General features: G+C 37.9%; 1 protein-coding gene across 37 annotated transcripts in view; it reads left to right on the top strand.

The window, feature by feature from the left end:
• Positions 1-17,199, top strand: part of SLMAP (sarcolemma associated protein) — a 149,818-nt gene that overhangs the window by 78,591 nt on the left and 54,028 nt on the right. For all 37 annotated transcript variants that reach the window (XM_070777189.1, XM_070777190.1, XM_070777179.1 and 34 more), the window contains exons 3-5: positions 4,589-4,661; positions 11,811-11,847; positions 13,758-13,820. In XM_070777189.1, coding sequence (XP_070633290.1) covers positions 4,589-4,661; positions 11,811-11,847; positions 13,758-13,820 — 173 coding nt within the window. The remainder of the gene's footprint in view (positions 1-4,588; positions 4,662-11,810; positions 11,848-13,757; positions 13,821-17,199) is intronic.

Raw genomic sequence — 17,199 nt, 5'->3', positions numbered from 1 at the left:
CACAGTCTGCTCCTGGTCTTGTTTTTGCTGACTGTATAGAGTTTCTCCATCTTTGGCTGCAAAGAATATAATCAGTCTGATTTCGGTGTTGGCCATCTGGTGATGTCCATGTGTAGAGTCTTCTCTTGTGTTGTTGCAAGAGGGTGTTTGCTACGAGCAGTGTGTTCTCTTGGCAGAACTCTATTAGCCTTTGCCCTGCTTCATTCTGTAGTCCAAGGCCAAATTTGCTGTTACTCCAGGGGTTTCTTGACTTCCTACTTTTGCGTTCCAGTCCCCTATAATGAAAAGGACATCTTTTTTGGGTGTTAGTTCTAGAAGGTCTTGTAGGTCTTCATAGAACCGTTCAACTTCAGCTTCTTCAGCATTCCTGGTCGGGGCATAGACTTGGATTACCGTGATATTGAATGGTTTGCCTAGGAAACGAACAGAGATCATTCTGTCGTTTTTGAGATTGCATCCAAGTACTGCATTTTGGACTCTTTTGTTGACTATGATGGCTACTCCATTTCTTCTAAGGGCTTCTTGCCCACAGTAGTAGATATAATGGTCATCTGAGTTAAATTCACCCATTCCAGTCCATTTTAGTTCGCCGATTCCTAGAATGTCGACATTCACTCTTGCCATCTCCTGTTTGACCACTTCCAATTTGCCTTGTTTCATGAACCTAACATTCCAGGTTCCTGTGCAGTATTGCTCTTTACAGCCTTGGACTTTTCTTCCATCACCAGTCACATCCACACCTGGGTGTTGCTTTTGCTTTGGCTCCATCTCTTCATTCTTTCTTGAGTTATTTCTCCACTGATCTCCAGTAGAATATTGGGCACTTACCGACCTGGGGAGTTCATCTTTCAGTGTCCTGTCTTTTTGCCTTTTCATATTGTTCAGGGGGTTCTCAAGACAAGAATACTGAAGTGGTTTACCATTCCTTTTGCTAGTGGACCATGTTTTATCAGACCTCTCCACCATGACCCGTCCCATCTTGGGTGGCCCTGCCCAGCATGGCTCATAGTTTCATTTAATTAACAAGGCTGTGGTATATACACTCAGTAATATAAGTATTGGAACAAAACATTCTTGTCTGGTTGCTTTAAGTACTTGCCTTTTTCAGATTGAAAAGATAACTAACATTTCTATACATTCGTTTATCTAGTTGACATAAGAACCTTTCCAAAAACAGGATTGGCTAGACTAAACTGTCAGCTTTGTCAGACATGATCTTTAACCGCTTTCAATAATGCACCACCCTTGTACTGCCCAGATAGTATTAGCCCTTGGTTCACCGTACAAATTTGTACATTGTTTCAGTTGCTGGGCTTCATTAGAATGTGTTTGGGCAAAAGAAGTCCTTCGTAACTCTCTGCACCTTTAAAAGCAAAAAACACATTTATTGTCAATTTAAATACATTGGTAAATTGTCAGTATTTCTGGGTCTTCTTGTTTGGTGCTCCTCTGTTGTAGGCTGTTTATAATAAATCTCTGGGGGAGTCAACAAGCTGGGATAAATTCATTCACTCCCTGTCTTCTGCCAAGAAAAGGAGGCAGTTAGGTGCTTTTTGCAAGTGGAGATGAACACTGCTCATCTTCTTCACTGAGTATTGAAAGAGATACCTGAGTATTGAAGTAATGATACCTTTACTCCTGAGTATTGAAAGCTATAAAATATTGAGTTGGCAAAAAAATTCATTTGGGTTTTTCTATATGATATTACAGAAAACCAGGATGAACTTTTTGGCCAACCCAGTATGAATGAGATACGTTTTTTGGAAATATTCATTGAGCATTTATTAAATACTGTCTTTATACCAGATAATTCTGCTAATTACCAGATTTAAAAAGTGAGAAGCAATATTTATTGCTGCCCCCAAAGAGGATTGTGTAAATAGTAGATATTCACAATGCAGTGTATTTAGTTTTATAAGCAGAAATAGGAGGCTCTGAGGATCGCTAACTCAAATACTTTGGCCACCTGATGCGAAGAGCTGACTCATTTGAAAAGACCCTGATGCTGGGAAAGATTGAGGGCAGGAGGAGAAGGGGACGACAGAGGATGAGATGCTTGGATGGCATCACCGACTCAATGGAAATGGGTTTGGGTGGACTCCGGGAGTTGGTGATGGACCGGAAGGCCTGGTGTGCTGTGGTTTATGGGGTCACAAAGAGTCGAACACGACTGAGTGACTGAACTGAACTGAACTGAAGTGGACCGAGTGAAGGAAATAAAAAGTCTGATCCTGGATGATAAATACCCTTTGGTTATGCAGGCAAAGGGATAAATGACATCATAGACAGAGGACAGCTTGTATAAAAGTCATGGTGTTATGAAAAGTAAGAAATTTGGAGATGCAGGTAGCTTGGTTTTGTAAAGCTTACCTATGGTATCAATAGAAGGGACTTCCCTATAGCTCAGATGGTAAAGAATCTGCCTGCAATGCTGGAGGAAAAAAAGAAAGTGAAAATGAAGTCGTGCCCAACTCTTTGTGACTCCATGGATAGTAGCCTTTACCAAGTTCCTCCGTCCATGGGATTTTCAAGGCAAGAGTACTGGAGTGGGTTGCCATTTCCTTCTCCAGGGAATCTTCCCAACCCAAGGATCAAAGCCAGGTCTCTCACATTGTAGACAGATGCTTTACCGTCTGAGCCACCAGGGAAGTCCAACACTGTGAACAAAGAAAGTGAAGTCACTCAGTGCAATCCTAGAGACCTGGGTTCAATCCCTGGGTCAGGAAGATCCCCAGGAGAAGGAAATAGCAATCCACTCCAGTATTCTTGCCTGGAGAATTCCATGGACAGAGGAGGCTGGTGGGCTACAGTCCATGGGGTCACAAAGGGTTGGACACGAATAAGTGATTAACACATACGCACATGGTACCAATAGCAAAACGAGAGGGTGGGCCTGAAATGAAGGTCAGTAGTTTGCAGCGGTAATTGCTATATGTTAGGCAGAGAGTTTAGAAGGATGCTCCATACCATAGATGATTCTCGAATCTGTGCTAGCTAGCACTTTACATATAATAAATTAGTTATTAAAATTAGTATTGAATAAACCATGCTAAATTTCTGAAGCTTACTGTGTGTGCATTTCCAGATAATAGCATAGTCATATTACTTAGTGTTAATAATGTTATCTTCACAATTCATGAACCTGATCACTTAACAGGTTGCCCTCATAATGCGTTAGCTCTCTAAAGTCGGTTTTCCTGAGATGTAATTTACTTACAATACCAATTTTACACGTATAGTTCACTGAGTTTGACAAATATATACAATCACATGTCCACCACTCCTCTAATCAATTCAGTTGCATTCAGTCACACAGTCATGTCTGACTTTTTGCGACTCCACGGACTGCAGCACATCAGGCCTCCCTGTCCATCACCAACTCCCAGAGCTTGCTCAAACTCATATCCATAGAGTCGGTGATGCCATCCAACCATCTCATCCTCTGTCGTCCCCTTCTCCTGCCTTCAACCTTCCCAGCATTAGGGTCTTTTCTAAGAAGTCATTTCTTTGCATCAGTTGGTCAAATCTAATCATGATGTAGTGTATCTTCATCACCCTCCATTAGCTTTTGTTTGTTTTTTTAAAATATTTTTAAATATTTATTTGGCTGTGTGGGATCTTAGTTGCAGCGTGTGGGATCTAGTTACCTGACCAGGGATCAAATCCAAGCTGCCCTACATTAAGAACGCAGAGTCTAAGCCACTGGACTACTAAGGAAGTCCCTCCCTCCATTAGCTTTTTTTTTTTTAATGCTTCTATTAGCATTTAATTAGAGTTTATTAAACTAAATACAAAAACTCTTTGAACCCTGAAGAACATAGTATCTGAATAGAGAATTTTTTTTAAATCAACTTTTAAACTATGGAAATAATTTTTTCTGTAAAATAAAGAGATATTCTGTACAAGTACTGCTTTTAAGAGGTTTTATCTCTTGAAATCTTCAGAAGGAGGAAGGAAGAAGCAAAGCAACTGTCCACTGAGTGACTGGTATAATGTTACATAAAGATGTTTGGAGGTGGAAGAAGAACCACCAAGAAAATAAAACCATAATTTTAAATACTGAGCTGGTAACTTCAGACTGGAGTTCTCACTAACAGCTCTGATACTAAATAGCAGAGAGTTGTAGAAGTCCAAGCTGTTATTATACAGATTTTTAGAGTTTTGTGAGATATGGATAGGAGTTATAGGTTGGGCACAGGAGATTTAGGGGTAAAGACTGGCTAAAATTTAAACTAGGGGAATAGTTGTACTTAGGTTTTTATACTGGCATATAGGGGAGAAGGTACAACCCCCCCACACTCATTTATATATTTCCATATACTCAGATGACTTTATTGATTATTGCTATAGCATTGGAGGTTAGGACACTTTCAAGACAATTGTATGTGATTCTGCCTTTTTTGTTGTGATTCAATATGGATATGAATGAGTTTCTCCAAGGGAATGAATATTGCTGTTAAACCAACAAAATTATTTTCTTTCCCAGAAGTTATTATATTTAAGAATAAAATATGTGTTTAATATGAGAGGTACAGAGATTTATGTTTAACCAATTATTTTATCTGTGTTATTTGTTTGTTTTAACCAGTTACCCATGGGTGTATTGTTTCCACAATAAAACTTTTTCTACCCGATGGTATGGAAGCCCGGCTCCGCTCAGAGTGAGTATAATTTAATGCTATGAAGTTTCTGTATTAATTACATTGGTTAATAATATTCCAGATGATATTATACAGTTAATACTTCAGAATTATTCTAATAATGTTAGAAAATTGATGTAGTGCTTTTGGAATATAATATACTTCTGTTTAATATAATTCAGTTTCACATTAGTTATAATTCTAGTAAATAATATATAAGAAAGCACAGTTATTTTGTTTCCAGAATTAACTTTGCAATGTATATTTTAATGAAAAATTAGTTCTTTAGATTATTTGGAGTATGCCAGTTATTAATGAATGATAATTGTATTCCTTTTAATCTGCGTGTCATATGACTTCTTAAACTATGGTTGCCTGTGAAGTTAATGCCAGTATCATAATCTTACAGGACTTTGAGGATGTTGACACAGTAGTCTATATTGGTGGGAGTTTTTGGAGGGATTTTCCAATTCTGTAGTTTTTTTTTTTTTTTTTCCTTTTTTTAATTGAAGCAGTGGAAAGGTCACTTAGAGGAAGACAACTTGAGAGGGGAATTTTGCTCATAAAATACAGATGTTAAAAGATAAACATATATACATTTTGATCTTGTACTTTTCACGATTATTATTAAGTGTTAGAGGGACTTAAAATAGTCTTTAGACTTGAGGGTTTTTTAATTTTGAGAGGGAAACCTTGAATATGCTACAGGCTTATTTCTATCCCCAACAAAGTATTTTCTGTCCTATAAAAGCAGAAATGAATATCTAAGGGTGGGAGGTTGAGAGCAACAGTGATGAGAAGGTACAGTAGGTGCTGAGTAGGAGAGAGAGAAGGAGAAAGGAGACAAAGAGAAGTCCTCTTGTTACTGTGATGGTGCTTTCATTAGGACTCTAGTGTATTATGCTTCAGTTAGAGACTGCCATTTTTTTTGTTTTTAACCTTTTAGGATATCTGAAGAAAACAAATTTTAAAACATTTTAAATTTAAAACATTAATCTGCTTCCTATTCTAAATTATAGTTTAATTATTAAAATATAATTAACTTTGGGAACATTAATGTGACTTAGTTTTTAATATGACTTAGTCAAGAGTTAAGGTTTTAAAAATAAGAGTAACTGTTAATTGACTAATAATGAATGGCTTCTTAAAGACTTTGATGTTTGTATTTAACGAGATTTTTCTGTCATGGATTTGAGCAGCTTCTTCAAGGGTCATCTCTGTTCTCAGGTTCCATCCAGTAGGGCATGTGAATTTTTTCAAAGTCTGTACTGGTAAATTGTGTTCCTGTCCCTCTTGTTTCCCCAGTGCTTTTCATCTTTGTTCCTGTTGCTTTCTCTTTGTTTGGTTTTTCTTATGTGGTTAAATGTTAGCATCATTTAAAATTTTACTGCCAGTTTCATTGTACATAATCTAGCTGACTTTCTGAAGAAGATGAATTTTTGAACAGACAATTAATTCTCTAGAGTTGCAGGAAGGTCAGAATGGTCTTTAAAAATAAAGTCTGGTTCAGAGCCCAACTCCACCTATTCTGTGACTTGATCAGGCCTCCCTTTTCTCATTTGAAAAAGGAAGTTAATAATGGTACCTATTGAACAGAAATTTTCTAAGGAGGATTAAGCAAGATTGTACACTTAAAGCATTTGGTGTAATACCTGGTTCAGAATGAGCACACGATGAATAGTGTTTCTGTTACTGTAATCTAGTATTTTTTTAGCAATCAAGATGCTTTTAAGTATGCCAGATTGTTTGGAGTTTAAGATACATTATGTAGATATCATATAATTTTTTTTCAGGTTTTTCAGTGGGTATACTATTTTCAAAAAGCTGATTCTTTTTTCTTCTTTGATTGTATTATATTTTACAAATAGTTTTCCAATAATAAAAATGAGAGAAATTGCCTATAATACCACCACCTTGACACTAAATAATAGTTTTTCTTTTCTACAATTCCTTGTTGCATATCAACTCTTTGCATAATTCAAACAAAATACACCTAAGTCCACAATAGTTTTTGTCAAGTACAAAATATATCTTGTGGAATGTTTTGCTAGATTTTTAGACTTCTGTTGATTAAAGAGATTTTCATGAGAACAGAAAATATTCTTATTGGGTCACTAAGAAAACTGTATTAAAAAAAAAAAACTTCCATTAATACCATATGCATCTATTTAGACTTTATTAAGTTCATTTCCTTGTATGTGCATATCTACAGAGAAAAGGATACGTATCCAAAACAGCTATATCTGGGTGCTGGCATTGGGTTCAGTTCAGTTCAGTCACTCAGTCATGTCTGACTCCTTGCGACCCCATGAATTGCAGCACGCCAGGCCTCCCTGTCCATCATCAACTCCTGGAGTCTACCCAAACTCATGTCAATTCAGTCGGTGAGGAGAAGGTGAAGGAGAAGGCAACGGCACCCCACTCCAGCACTCTTGCCTGAAATATCCCATGGACGGAGGAGCCTGGTAGGCTTCAGTCCATGAGGTTGCTGAGTCAGACATGACTGAGCGACTTCATTGTCACTTTTCACTTTCATGCACTGGAGAAGGAAATGGCAACCCACTCCAGTGTTCTTGCCTGGAGAATCCCAGGGACAGGGGAGCCTGGTGGGCTGCCGTCTATGGGGTCGCACAGGGTCAGACATGACTGAAGCGACTTAGCAGCAACCATCCAACCATCTCATCCTCTGTCATCCCCTTCTCCTCCTGCCCTTAATCTTTCCCAACATCAGGGTCTTTTCCAATGAGCCAGCTCTTTATATCAGGTGGCCAAAGTATTAGAGTTTCAGCTTCAACATTAGTCGTTCCATACAACACTCAGGACTGATCTCCTTTAGGATGGACTGGTTGGATCTCCTTGCAGTCCAAGGAACTCTCAAGAGTCTTCTCCAACACCACAGTTCAAAAGCATCAATTCTTCGGTGCTCAGCTTTCTTTATAGTCCAAATCTCACATCCATATATGACTACTGGAAAAATCATAGCCTTGACTAGATGGATCTTTGTTGGCAAAGTAATGTCTCTGCTTTTTAATATGCTGTCTAGGTGGGTCATAACTATTATCTAGGTTGGTCATAAGCGTCTTTTAATTTCATGGCTGCAGTCACCACTTGCAGTGATTTTGGAGCCCCCAAAAATAAAGTCAGCCACTGTTTCCACTGTTTCCCCATCTATTTGCCATGAAGTGATGGGACTGGCTACCATGATCTTAGTTTTCTGAATGTTGAGTTTTAAGCCAACTTTTTCACTCTTTTCTTTCACTTTCATCAAGAGGCTCTTTAGTTCTTCTTCACTTTCTGCCATAAGGGTGGTGTCATCTGCATATCTGAGGTTATTGATATTTCTTCTGGCAATCTTGATTCCAGCTTGTGCTTCATCCAGCCCACCATTTCTCATGATGTACTCTGTGTATAAGTTAAATAAGCAGGGTGACAATATACAGCCTTGATGTACTCCTTTTCCTATTTCGAACCAGTCTGTTGTTCCATGTCCAGTTCTAACTGTTGCTTCCTGACCTGCATGCAGGTTTCTCAAGAGGCAGGTCAGGTGGTCTGGTATTCCCATCTCTTGAAGAATTTCCATAGTTTGTTGTGATCAACAGAGTCAAAGGCTTTGGCATAGTCAATAAAGCCAAAGATGTTTTTCTTGAACTCTGTTGCTTTTTCAGTGATCCAGCAGATGTTGGCAATTTGATCTCTGGTTCCTCTGCCTTTTCTAAAGTCAGCTTGAACATCTGGAAGTTCACGGTCCATGTATTGCTGAAGCCTGACTTGGAGAATTTTGAGCATTAATTTACTAGCGTGTGAGATGAGTGCAATTGTGAGGTAGTTTGAGCATTCCTTGCCTTTCTTTGAGATTGGAATGAAAACTGATCTGTTCTAGTCCTGTGGCCACTGCTGAGTTTTCCACATTTGCTGGCATATTGAGTGCAGCACTTTCACAGCATCATCTTTTAGGATTTGAAATAGCTCAGCTGGAATTCCATCACCTCCATTAGCTTTGTTCGTAGTGATGTTTCCTAAGGCCGACTTGACTTCCCATTCCATGATGTCTGGCTCTAGGTGAGTGATCACACCGTCATGATTATCTGGGTCATGAAGGTCTTTTTTGTATAGTTCTTCTTTGTATTCTTGCCACCTCTTCTTAATATCTAATGCTTCTGTTAGATCCATACCATTTCTGTCCTTTATCGAGCCCATCTTTGCATGAAATGTTCCCTTGGTATCTCTTATTTTCCTGAAGAGATCTCTAGTCTTTCCCATTCTGTTTCCCATTCCCATCCTCAACTTCTTTGCACTGATCACTGAGGAAGGCTTTCTTATCTCTCCTTGTAATTCTTTGGAACTCCGCATTCAAATGGGTATATCTTTCCTTTTTCCTTGCTTTTCACTTTCTTCTTTTCACAGCTATTTGTAAGGCCTCCTCAGACAGCCGTTTTGCTTTTTTGCATTTCTTTTTCTTGGGGATGGTCTTGATCCCTGTCTCCTGTACAATGTCACGAACCTCTGTCCATAGTTCATCAAGCACTCTGTCTATCGGATCTACACCCTTAAAATCTATTTCTCACTTCCACTGTATAATCGTAAAGGATTTGATTTAGGTCATACCTGAATGCTCTAGTGGTTTTCCCTATTTTCTTCAATATAAATCTGAATTTGGCAATATGGAGTTCATGATCTGAGCCACAGTCTGCTCCTGGTCTTGTTTTTGCTGACTGTATAGAGTTTCTCCATCTTTGGCTGCAAAGAATATAATCAGTCTGATTTCGGTGTTGGCCATCTGGTGATGTCCATGTGTAGAGTCTTCTCTTGTGTTGTTGCAAGAGGGTGTTTGCTACGAGCAGTGTGTTCTCTTGGCAGAACTCTATTAGCCTTTGCCCTGCTTCATTCTGTAGTCCAAGGCCAAATTTGCTGTTACTCCAGGGGTTTCTTGACTTCCTACTTTTGCGTTCCAGTCCCCTATAATGAAAAGGACATCTTTTTTGGGTGTTAGTTCTAGAAGGTCTTGTAGGTCTTCATAGAACCGTTCAACTTCAGCTTCTTCAGCATTCCTGGTCGGGGCATAGACTTGGATTACCGTGATATTGAATGGTTTGCCTAGGAAACGAACAGAGATCATTCTGTCGTTTTTGAGATTGCATCCAAGTACTGCATTTTGGACTCTCTTGTTGACTATGATGGCTACTCCATTTCTTCTAAGGGCTTCTTGCCCACAGTAGTAGATATAATGGTCATCTGAGTTAAATTCACCCGTTCCAGTCCATTTTAGTTCACTGATTCCTAGAATGTCAGCATTTACTCTTGCCATCTCCTGTTTGACCACTTCCAGTTTGCCTTGTTTCCTAGACCTAACATTCCAGGTTCCCATTCAAATTGCTCTTTACAACATTGGACCTTGCTTCTGTCATCTGTCACGTCCACAACTGGGTGTTATTTTTGCTTTGACATTAGGTAATTTTTATTTATTTCCTCATGCTTTACTTTACATGTTTTCTATAGTCAATATTTATTATTTGTATAAAATCAAGAAAAAGAAACTAATATTTAAAACATCTGTTCCATTTTTATGGGGCAGAGAAGAAAAACTAAAATAGTATATACCTTTTTAAACCTTCAATAGGCACCACATATGGTTTCTAGAGGTGCAGGGGTGAATTGTTCAGAGTGTCTGAGAACACATGTAAAATCAGAGAAGCAGAGCAGGGGATTAATATGGTCTTGGTGGGAGTCTGTATAGCATACTATGGGGGCTCAGAAGGGAGGTGGGTGATAGTACTTAATATTCCATTTTATTCAGCATCTTAGTGTCCTTGTGACTAATTGAATTGAAATTTTTCTTAGGGGTTTGTAGTTACTACAGTGAAATCAGAATTTCCGTTCCTATTTTTAAGTCCTGCAAGATCAGTTCATCAGGAACTTACCCGATGAACCAGCTGAATCTAAAAACTTTACCTAATCAACCATCAAGCTGACTGTGACTCGATTGGCCTCTTGGATATGGAGTGAGGAACAACTGGTAGGGGGCATGAGTGGCAGCCTTGATTTGTGCTCCATCTGCTCCCATCCCCCCCACCTCCTCATCCCCACCTCTATACACACACACTCACACTCACGTTACAGTATCTTACAGGGCATTTTAAGCAGGAACCCTGGCTTCCATAGCTGCTCTGTTCTCAAGGGAGTGGTAGTACTGATCAAGTGCTACTATGTCTTATTATAAGGTACTGTTATAACAAGTACTGTTTTAACTTTTTATTTATATTAGCACATTAAACGGGGGAGCCTGGTGGGCTGCCATCTATGGGGTCGCACAGTCGGACACGACTGAAGCGACTTAGCAGCAGCAGCAGCAGCACATTAAAATACTCAACAGTAATCCTATGTGGTTAATTTTATGATAATCTCCATTTTATGGATGAGGAAGCTGACACCTATAATGGTTAGATAACTTGCTCAAGATTGTACACCTGGCTAAGTAGAGCCAAAATTTGAACCCAGTCAGTATGGCTTTTGAGCCCCATGTTTAACTTCTCCACAACACTGCCTCTTTTATACTCTACAAGGCCAAAAAGGGTGTTAGTACCAAGTGATAGTGTGTTTAATGTTTAATTTCAAAGTGATATACTGAGTTTAGCCTCATGACTACATACAAACTTGTAAGTGTGTGAGGTAGCTGGGTAGAGAAGAATAGTACTTATGTTTTGATTGCTAAAGTTGTACTCCACTAGAACATATTTCCAGATTCTAACCTTCTTTACTGTAGAGCTTTGCTTTTTAAGACTTTCTGTGTAGGACTACTTAATTTTAAAAGAACTTAATTTACATGTTACAAAATTTTAAATGGATAGTTTAAGGAGTGCTTCTTTTCTGTTTAGTTCCTATAACCAAGGAATTCACCATAGACCTCATTAATAGTAGATCCAGCAAGGGCATTTAATGTATTTTGGATTTTGAATTTGTGTTTAGAAATATATTACTGTGTAAAAGGTTTGTGTATTTATTACCTTATTTTCCAACAATAATGTATGTTTATGAAGGATAACAAATAATGCATTCTTTTAATTAAATGAAAGAAAGTGTAACAACTTCGGGGTTTAAAATATGCTCATACTGTCATACTCTTTTCCTCTGTTGTCAGAAAGTTAGATAAAAATTCTAAATTTTACTTTTCAGTGTCATCCATGCTCCATTACCAAGTCCTGTTGACAAAGTAAGTTGCTAATGATTATTTTTTTCCAAACTGATTCAGCTGTATTGCTTTTGAAAATGTTTTTGTTTGTTTTAAATATGCTTTACCTAGAAATTTAATTCTCTTTTATAACAAAATGTAAGAGTGCATTTGGCTGTATAGTTATTCTAGTCTGATCTTCAGTAACTAGAGAATGTACGATGGATGTTTTTTAAGGAAAAAGCCTTTGTTATCTCAATTAGTGGCTGACTCTTAGCTATAGGGAGGAAGTATTAGTTACTACTTTTTATTCTGAAATATGTTTCTGCCTAGAAATATTTGTTAAAGCTTTGTGTTTAGATAATTTACTCAAAATATACTTACACATGGAAATAAAACAGAAGTACAGGCTTACATAAATTGCTCTTTTATTGTCCTTGAAGATCAATTTACTTGACTTGGACAGAAACTTTGCATTAATTAATTATTAGAAAAAATTTTTTTCTTTTGTTTAGAAATAACAGTGTATTAAACAGTAGGTATTCTTGCTCGATAGCAAAAAAAAAAAAAGTCATTTGTATCTTTTGGCATTAAAGCGGAGCTATTGGGAGAAATATTTTCCTTTTTATTTTCCTTTCCATTTGGATAAAGAATGAAAGCCTACCTGAAACTGAAGTTATCTCTTAGATTCCTTTTTTAGAAGTAAGCGTGGTTAATCATCAACTTCAGCAATACCAAGAATCATTTTAGAAGTAAATAGTGGCCCTGCTTATTCAGGGGAGAGGGCAGTGGCACCCCACTCCAATACTCTTGCCTGGAAAATCCCATGGACGGAGGAGCCTGGTAGGCTTCAGTCCATGCTAAGGGTCAGACATGACTGAGCGACTTCACTTTCACTTTTCACTTTCATGCATTGGAGAGGGAAATGGCAACCAACTCCAGTGTTGTAGCCTGGAGAATCCCAGGGACAGGGGAGCCTGGTGGGCTGCCATCTATGGGGTCGCACAGAGTCGGACACGACTGAAGCGACTTAGCAGCAGCAGCAGCAGCTTATTCAGGACTAACTTTAAAAAAATAATAATAATGTCACCTCTTGTCTTCTATTTAGAATATTAATTTTAAAAATAGACTTTCTGAGCTTAATAAGGAATGATGTTGTTAACATTACTAGTAAGTTAATATACAAGGCTAGGACAGTATTGAAAATGTTACAGCAACCTGTTAGTGCCTTTCTCTTTTTTTTAATAATGCTATGGTTCTGTATTTCACACCCAGGAGAAACCCTTTATAGTTATTTCTTCCCATACTCTTGCATTCTAAGCATTTCTGCTATGACTTATAGTGTTTGAACACCATTATTGAACACCATTATTTCCCATCTTTTTCTTCTTAAAACCTACCTATCATTAAAAGGGAAAAAAAAAGGTAAACCATTTTTCATTGCCTCTGGCCATTGGACAAAGTATTGTATTTCGTGTCCTGCTTCCTCCCCCACAGCCCCCACATACAAATATCATTTTGAAGATGGCTACTTCTAAATGAATTGTGACTTGTTAACATATTGAAGAACTATTTAACAGTGTATTTTAAAGGAAAGACTGTAGATCTGTTGATTTAGCAGGTATTATTTCTGGGTAAAGAAAAGGCTATATTGCCTTTGTGCTATAAGTTTGTGATTTGGTTTATCAAGAATGTTTTCATGGATAGCACTTGTCGTACCATCCGGGTTGTAAATCTCAAACTGATCACTATAATACAATACCATCTATAGGTTCTAGACACAGAGCAGAAATATTTTGAAAACTAAAGGAAATCAATTAGAAAAATAGAATTTGAAAAAATTACTTATTTTGCACGTTTCAGTAAATAGGCATTTCAAGGACTTGGTTTGGCTTTAGTATCTTCTGCAAATATTTTGTGTGACTGTTGATGGTATGTCCTTTTGTTTCTAGGTTGCTGCTAACACTCCAAGTATGTACTCTCAGGAACTATTCCAGCTTTCTCAGTATCTTCAGGTAAAGTAAATCTTGAGATTTCTTTGTCTTTAAAAGCAGAACTTAGATTTGATTTTGCTAGTTGACAAATATGGGCTATAGAAATATTGGCTACATACAAATACAAAGGAAATACATTTTCAAAGTAAAAAAAGGAATTAAAAATAGTTTTTATAAAAAAAATAGGATTTAAAAAGTCAGAATTGTTAAGTCTGGAGAAGATAAGGTTCTATACAAGAGAAGTTTTTTTCCTTCAAATATGAAGAAATTCCACCGTGTTTCTTTATCCAAATGTGAGTTTTATATAAAATTAAACCTGGAGAGATTTTGGGTGCTATTTATAGCTATAATAGCAAATAATATGAACCATTAAAATATTAACTGGGTTTCCCTGGTGGCTCAGATGGTAAAGAATCCACCTGCAGTGCAGGAGACCTGGGTTTGATCACTGGGTTGAAAACATCCCCTGGAGGAGGACATGGCAACCCACTCTAGTACTCTTGTCTGGAGAATCCCCATGGACCGAGGAGCCTGGTGGGCTGCAGTCCATGGGGTTGCAAAGAGTTGGACATGCTGAGCAACTCAGCACACAAAATATTAACTATTAATAGTAAATATATAACACTTACTATATCCCAGACTCTAGTCAAGCACTTTACCTATATTAATTCACTTAATCTTTACAAAAATCCTATAAAATACATATTTTATACCCATTTTTATAGATGGACTTACTGAGGGACAGGAAGTTTAAATAATTTGCACAGTATCACATCCTAGTATGTGAATGAGCTGGGACTTGAACAAAGACAAGTCAGACCTCAGAGTCTCTGCCCATAAATACTGTTCTGTGCTGCTCAGGCTGTAGAAAGATTTCTTGACAGGACAGATACTATTGTAGAATGGGCTCTTGTAGTTAAAGAACATAGAAATCTCGAGAAAAAATATAAGTGATTGTTCTTTCTTTTTTTTCTTTCTTTCTGATTTTGATAGATTTCGACTGAATTATGGTTTTATATCTATAGAACCATATGTATATATATAGATATATATCTATAGAGCATATCTATATATGCTCTTAATATCTGAAGAGCATATCATAGGGAGCGTGATTAAGGAAAACTCCGGATCAGGAGTTTAGAGATTGAGTTTGTATCTTGATGCATACTAAATTAGTTCTGTGACCTTGGGTGATTCATTTTATATATGTACGTCTTCAGTTGCCTTTTGTTTAAAATGATAAGACCAAACCAGTGACCCTGGGTCCCTCCATTCTTCTATAGATCAATCACTAAGAGCAGTCCTACTGCAGTTAAAAATGAACACATATGTGAAAATTATCAGTGTATTAATCAGATCTTGTCTTCCCCCTGATTTGAAAAGTGGTTTCACACACTTTCAGGTTAGAGAACATAGACTCTATCCAGAATTCCCTGGATTTGATCTGTGGCTTTAACTTTGGACCTGTTGGAAAAGTTGTTTAACTCTCGTGTGCCTCACTTTCTTCATCCATGATATATGTATAGTAGCACTTACATCACAAAATTGTAAAGAATAAATGAATTAAAACAGGGAACTCCCTCGGAGTCCAGTGGTTAGAACTCAGTGCTTTCACTGCTAAGGGCCCGAGTTTGATCCCTAGTTGGGGAACTAAGATCCTCTAAGCCAAGTGGTATGGCCAAAAGGAAAAAAAGACAAACATGTCAAGCGCTTAGAACAATGTCTGTCATGTAGAACGTATGCTATACATGTTGGTAGTTGTTTACCATTCAGCAGGAAGTCACATTAATTGACCTGCTGCTGCTGCTGCTAAATCGCTTCAGTCGTGTCCGACTCTATGCGACCCCATAGAAGGCAGCCCAGCAGGCTCCCTCGTCCCTGGGTTTCTCCAGGCAAGAACACTGGAATGGGTTGCCATTTCCTTCTCCAATGCATGAAAGTGAAAAGTGAAAGTGAAGTCGTTCAGTCGTGTTCGACTATTAGCGACCCCGTGGACTGCAGTCTACCAGGCTCCGCTGTCCATGGGATTTTCCAGGCAAGAGTACTGGAGTGGGGTGCTATTGCCTTCTCCCTTAATTGACCTAGCTCTCTCTTATTTTTTGAGGTAGAAGACATTTTTTTTTTCACTTTCTCACCTCTTTTGTTATTTTATTTTTATTTGGAGGATAATTGCTTTACAGTATTGTATTGGTTTCTGCTGTACAACAACTTGAATCAGCCATACGTGTACATACACTCTTCTCGCTTGAGCTTCCCTCCCGACCCCAGTCAGCCACCCACCCACTGAATCCCTGTCCTCTAGGTTGTCACAGAGCACCAGACTGGGCCCTAGCAGCTTACCACTAGCTCTCTGTTTTTACATGATAATGTATATATTTCAGTGCTGCTCTCTTAATTCACACCACCCTCTCCTTCCCTCAGTGTCCACAAGTTCATTCTCGATGTCTTGAGGTAGGAGAAACTTTGAGATTAATCTATTCTAACCTTCATTTTTCATATGAGAAATATGGGGCTTCTATGGGTAAAATGATTCCCAGGGCTATGTACTATAGTTACTATTCATTGTCAACTGTGACTCTAACGCTCTCATTCTAGCTCTCTCATTTCTACCTTTTTGTCAGTTCTTTGAATGTTCATAGTGGCATAATCGTTCACTGTTCTTTTTCTGATTCTTTGAGAGAAAATTATACTGGCTTGTCTTTTCTGTAAACATCTCTTGGAATTGCTGAAGTCCTAATGTGAGTTGTAAACCTTTTGAATAAAAACTGAAATAGATACATTTCGTGTCTCAGAACTAATCAACCATTCCTGGAAGTGTTAGGTATCTGTTAGGATGTGGTTCATGGAGTTATGAAACTCTAAGTGGAATTGAGTAAAAAAGGTTAAATTACACCATCTAGTGGAAGTAATGGTTGTTTGCTGGGTTTTTGGTTTTGTTTTTAAGTAAAACTTTTTGTGTCATTAGTGCAATTTCCTGGATATTAGGAATGTTTTAGAAGCTTAAAATAAACTTAGCACCTAGTCACTTTTAAGTGTAAGCTGTATTTTAATGTGGGTTCTGAGGTGGTATGACTTTTATTAGAGTCCGTAATCTATACTTTCAGAGTTATATTAAAAAGCAGTTCCTCTAACTCTGATTAGGCCAGATTTTCCCTAGTCATTATTTATCAAGGATATGGAGAGCAATAAATGCATGCTTTAAACCTCAAGTGCTATGTTTGAAGTATACACTTCTCAGTTGATGTAGCTCAGAGGTCTTCGGGTAGTAAATCTTCTTCTTTGGATAATGACAGGAATAGAACAAAGTGAAATTTAAAGTTTTGCCAGAACCACAACTGAATGCTGTGTGAGCATTTTCACCTTGGCTTGCAGTAAAGGAGACCTTCTTAACAGCTATCAA

This window comes from Bos indicus, chromosome 22 (assembly GCF_029378745.1).
Source record: "Bos indicus isolate NIAB-ARS_2022 breed Sahiwal x Tharparkar chromosome 22, NIAB-ARS_B.indTharparkar_mat_pri_1.0, whole genome shotgun sequence".
Lineage (NCBI taxonomy): Eukaryota > Metazoa > Chordata > Mammalia > Artiodactyla > Bovidae > Bos > Bos indicus.
Note: the sequence above shows the minus strand (reverse complement) of the source record. Positions and strands in the feature narration are given on the sequence as shown.